At 57.3% G+C, this 5,358-nt stretch overlaps 1 protein-coding gene across 1 annotated transcript in view; it reads left to right on the plus strand.

Annotated features, from left to right (window-relative positions):
- The window catches only part of LOC107147020 (S-adenosyl-L-methionine-dependent tRNA 4-demethylwyosine synthase TYW1-like), a 194,855-nt gene extending 190,160 nt beyond the window's left edge, over window positions 1–4,695 (plus strand). The window contains exon 16 of the mRNA XM_048789877.1: window positions 4,570–4,695. Coding sequence (XP_048645834.1) covers window positions 4,570–4,680 — 111 coding nt within the window. The 3' untranslated portion in view covers window positions 4,681–4,695. The remainder of the gene's footprint in view (window positions 1–4,569) is intronic.
- Window positions 4,696–5,358: the final 663 nt, after the last annotated feature.

Below are 5,358 nucleotides of genomic sequence, written 5' to 3' on the forward strand. Positions count from 1 at the left end.
CTCTTCTGTTTTTCTCGTCCTCTTCCTCCTGTTGTCCTTCTCCTCTCTCTTCTTCTTCCTCCTTCCTTTTACTGATGTTAGCTGTGATGTCTCTGGTGTTTCCTCAGCAGTGAGACCCTGGATGTTGACCTTTGAGCTGATATGGGGAGATGTGTATTTATGTTAAGGAAATAGCCACTTTTTTAATTTGATTTGATTGTGGTTTTTAACTTGAACTGTTCTGGGCCACTTGTAGTTTTTTCTTTTTCTTTTTGCAACCAGAGATTGGACCCAGGGTGCTTACCACTGAGCCAGACCCTAGCCCTTTGTTTTATTTTGAGACAGGGACTTGGTAGGTTGCTCAGGCTCTCTCTAAGTGGCTGAGGCTGGCTTTGAACCTGTGACGCTTCTGCTTTAGCCTCCTGAGTCGCTGGGGTTACAGGCGAGCACCTCAGTGCCTGGCCATTTGTAGTTCTTGATGTCCCCCTGGAGGACCCCGGGTGTGGTGCTTTGCTTCTGTGATCCTGAGCCCCAATGCAAAGGAGCAGCACCACAAAACAGTTACACACAGGAGCTCTGGGCTCTTCCGACCTGGGCTTAGAACCCTAGCTCTGTCTGGACATGGGTTTCCCTTCCCCGAGAGCTCCCTGGTTCTGAGCAGAGGTGGGAGAAAGCCAAGTTCCAGTTTGCATTGTGTTTAGGGACTTGGGCTTTGCATTTTCCAGGAACGCAGTGGACCTTCCCTTTGTGCAGTTCCTGTGTGTTTTGTAACCTTTGATTTGTGCTCTTCAATTCAGGCTCCTTAGTATTGAGACAGTGAATGCCCAGCTCTGCAGAGTGGGTCAGTGCAGGAGCAGCGAGGAGACTTTGCTGCTCACCAGCACATAACCTCTTGGAGGTACCCAGGATCCCCAGGGCTCCCACGTCCTGTGACCCTGGCATTGAACTCTGGGGCTGGCTGGAGCTGTCTCTGACCCCTTGCTCTTCGCAGTCCCACTAAACATCAGGTGGCCTGTGAAGATGTCCCAAAGACATCTTCAAAACCGTATTATATTTGGTTTTGTAATAAAAACTGAATTGTAATAAAGGTGGCTTTTGCTTGTGGGATGAATGCAGTACCAGCTGTGCAGAGGGTTGTGGAGGAAAGTCCTGCAGGCAGAACCTCTGTCAAGCACCGAAGGGGACACGGTGGTAGCTTGACCCTCAGCAGCTGTGAAAACTCGCACTCTGACCTGATGCCCCAGTGGGGCCAGAAGAGGAAACATTCCCTGGTGACCACTGGAGCTAGGTCTTTGAAGATCAGTTAGACAAACACGGGCCTCAGGACCCCGGAAACTCAATGAAACCATGCAGCCCAGATCTCTGGCCTGGTCATGCTCCTCAAGGCTGCTGGGTCCTATGCTCCGTCCACAAGCCTTAGGTTCTCAGCAGTTCCCACACCCATGGCTGTGGTTCTAGACACTTCCAAAGATCAGGTCCAGCAAGGGCTCAGCCAGGGGAGTCACCTGCATCCCCTGCAGCAGGTGGGTACCGAGAAGACAAGGCTGACCTTCCACCCACACCAGTCCTCCTGTGCACCTGCCCTCTGGGAGGAGGCCCAAGGCCCCTTTAAGGATGAGTCTGGTGGCACAGAGAAGGGACCCAAAGCCTCCCTGTGGACTCCTGAGCACAAACCGACCCTTCAGCCTGAGGGAGCAGCAAGCAGCTTCTCTGTCCCATGTGTCCACGTCTGGGCTACGGCGTGGTCACAGCTCTGCCAGCCAAGGACAGCAGGAAGAGCGAACAGGGAAGGCTCGCGAGCTCTATCTGTGCTTTGCACTTTCCAGGGCCCCAGTGGGCACCATCCAGGAGGCCCATTTTGCAGATGAGGTGATTGAGGCACAGAGGGTGACATATTTGCCCAAGGCGTAGGTAGGGATCGCCCGTCTAATTCCATGAGGCCTCTCCTTGACCACTCCCCTGCACCTGTTTATCCTGGGCTGGTGGAAGGGACGCAGCTGAAGGAGCACCCAGAGGGCAGAACCAAGGCACTGTCACTGCTTGGATGTCCCAACATGACTTCCGCTGGCCTGGGCCCTGAGGGAGGGACCAGCCAGTGCTCAAGTGACGTTTTAGGTGCTGAAGGAAGTGGGCCAGTCACCTGCTAGAACAAAAAGCTGAAGAGGACACTGAGTGTGCCCTGGAGTTAGCCGAAAGCTCTAGCTTCCTGATTTAGCTCAACAGCCAGCTCCTGCCGACCTTCAGATGATGGCAATGAAGACGAAGGGCAAGAGGACTGAGAAAGCAAGTTCTGGAATCATCACTCCAAGGAGTCTGGACGTGAGGTAGCAGAGGATTGGGGACCAATGGCCATTTCAGCAGGAATTAACTGTGGCCCCAAGATGCACAAGACAGAGGCCCAGGAGGCTCTGTCCCTCAGGATGGAGCCAGGGAGCTGCAGGCCTGTCCTCTAGGAGACAGCCAGAGGCCAGGCTGGGTGGTCAGGCCCAGCTTGTGGTGGGACCTGGCTTCCCCATTCTCAGCCAGGCAGCCATGATGTGGGGAGTTCAGTTTGGGGAGGTGGCTTCAGGCTGGAGGAGCCAACTCCAGTTTGTCCTCCTGGCTCTGTCCCCTCAGGCACATCACGAGTGTTGCAGTGAAGGGCACCAGAGGCCAGTTGAGCAGGAGCAGCTGTTCCTCACTGGGAGCCACCAGCTCCAGGCCGTGCTCCTGCTGAGCTGTAGGCACGTGCCAAGCAATTAAGTGGATTGGGTTCCAATGCCCCTGACCAGGAGCTCGGGCACCCTCACAGAGCTCTGGGCAGTGCCAGCCAGCTTGGCAGCTCAGAGGGCACCTGCGTCCTGCCCCGGGCTCCTCTCTGCCTGGGGGTGCCTCTGCGCATTTGGAGGCATCTGCACAGGGAACTGATTCTCTGCTCTGAGGTCTGCGTTTATCACCAGCCACCGCGCACGGCGGGGACTACCATGGTAACTAAAAGGGTATCTGAAAATAAAATGTCACTTTTCAAAATCTTCTGCTGTGATGGCACAGGAAACTTGCTCTCCGTTTAACTCACCAAGACGACCAAGAAGGCTGGGGGCACAGGTGTGCTGCGACGTGTGCGGAGGCAGGTGTGACCCAAGTCACAGGGCGTGTGAGCAGTGTGCGGCTCTGTGCAGCTGTGTGGTGTCCAGGCAGGAGGACCACGCATCTGACCTGGTGCATGTCTGTCTGTGTGTCTGTCTGGAGCCCAGTGCTGGCACATGTGTGGGAGTCCAGGGCCAGAGCTATGGGTGACGATGTGTCTGAGGTCACCACCCCAGGCGAGGACACTCCCAGATGTGGACACTCCCCAAGCAAGGACACTCCCAAGGCATGGCACTCCCAGGAGTGGACACTCCCCAGACGTGGACACTCCCAGATGAGGACACTCCCAGGCGTGGACACTCCCAGGCGTGGACACTCCCAGGCGTGGACACTCCCAGGCGTGGACGGCACTCCTCTCAGATCAGAGGCTGTGAACAGTGCTGACATCTTGCCTGGGAGGCACCTTCTGGGCCCAGCAGTGAGTCGTGAGGCCCTGACTGCCTGTTGCCACCTACAGATGTCCCCATGCCCCATTTTCTCAGAGGAGGCTCTGTCCATGGTGACTGGGCCTTTGTTTGTGTCCTGGCCACACTCCCTGCACTCCCATCTCTGGAGATGCCACGTGTTATTGTAGAGCTACTTTAACTTCAAAATGGAACCAACAGAAAGAGTCCCAAGGAGAGGATGCTCCCATCAGTGTCCGTGGGCACCCATCATTCTAAGGCTGGCCCTGTGCGGGCCACACAGCACATGCACCTCAGCGTCACTCCCCAGCGGGAAAATCTCTCAGTGCAGTCCTGGGAGAGGGGGACAGATGAGGATGGACAGCAGCAGAGGTAGGCAGAGCTGAGGGTGCCTGAGCCCAGCCACAGGAGAGGGCCAGTCAGGGGTGGTGGCAGAAGAGGTGACCGCTGAACTGAGTCACGAGGGCAAGTAGGTGTCAGCCAGAGGTCAGGAAGAGAGGACTGTCCACTTGGCAACATGAAGGGGCCCTGAGGTCCCACACCCTGGTTGGGTAGGAGCTAGTGAGGGGCACTGTCCTTGGACGCCCTTGCTTTGTTTAGGGAGGGTAGGATGACCTCGTCATGGACTGTGACAGTGTCCTAACCCCGGAGGTTTGGTGTCACTCACTCTGTAAGGTACTCACTTGGTTTCTGGGGCTCTCTTGATGTCACTGTCAAGAAAACTGATGCTGGGCGGTGCTGGGCTTTCCCATGGGCCGCAGTCAGCTGGTGGCCCCTGGGCTCTCTGCCGTGCCCGGGGGTACGAATGGAAAAGTACCTGCCTTGTGAAGGCTGGTCCCAGAGGGCAGTAGGGGTTGTTTTGTAATGCCTGCTGTGACATTGAGGTCTTATTAATAACTAAACATCTGTCACAGCCACCACCGTGTTCCTGGTGCCAGGACTGTGCTTCGTGCCGCTGTCCTGGGGAGCGGAGGGCGGGTTGAATTATTTAGACGGCTGACTCTGGGTAAATAACCACCCAGGCTGTTTCCTGCAGTAAGTTTCTGTCACCTCCTTGCAGAGCCCCAGTGTCCTCGCTGACGTGCCTTTGATGTGCTCCCAAACCTCCCTGAGACCACCGCCCTGGACCCCCGATGCGGCTGCCCGAGCAACCTGGAGAGGGGAAGCCTGAGAATGAGCAAAAGGGGGGCCAAGGAGCCCCCGAAGGGTCAGAGGAGCCGCCACGGAGCCAGGCCCCCGACTTCCCCACCTGGCAAGTCTCCCCCACCCAGGACGGGGCTTGGCTTGCAGCCTTCAGGCCGGGGGAGCGCAGGGTCCAGGAGACAGACTCTGTGCCGAGCATGCCTGGGCGGGGGTCCCCAGGGCGAGCTGTCCACAGAGCGTTTGCTGTCCCTGGGGCTGACGGTGGAGCGGGCAGAGGGAGGGTCTGCAGCCTGGCATGGTAGGGGTTGCTGTCGGGTAGGACTGAGCACAGAGCAGCGGGTGCTGGACGGGCCTCCCTGCATGGCTTCTGCCCACCTCCCAGTCACCCAAGTGCATGCTCAGCCTGTCCTCCAGAAGGAGAGGGAGGCCCAGACCTCGCAGTCTGAGGAGGAGCAGGCTCCCGCCAAACTGTCTGAGCCCAAAGGAGTCCTGGACACAGGCCCTGCGGCCCCCAGTGCAGAGCGGGCCAGCCCAGGGCAAGGGGTGCTGTCCTTATAAGCCACAGGCTGCCCTGGGTTTCCATCTCGCTCTTTTCCTTCTCCTTGGAGACACTCGGGCTGTAAACTTTCAAGAGGAATTTCAGCCCTGGGGATTGGGTAGGAGGAATGGTGGTCTGTGTGTTGCTGGCCCCAGGAGTGGTCCACGG

This window comes from Marmota marmota, unplaced genomic scaffold (assembly GCF_001458135.2).
Source record: "Marmota marmota marmota unplaced genomic scaffold, marMar, whole genome shotgun sequence".
Classification (NCBI taxonomy): Eukaryota; Metazoa; Chordata; class Mammalia; order Rodentia; family Sciuridae; genus Marmota; species Marmota marmota.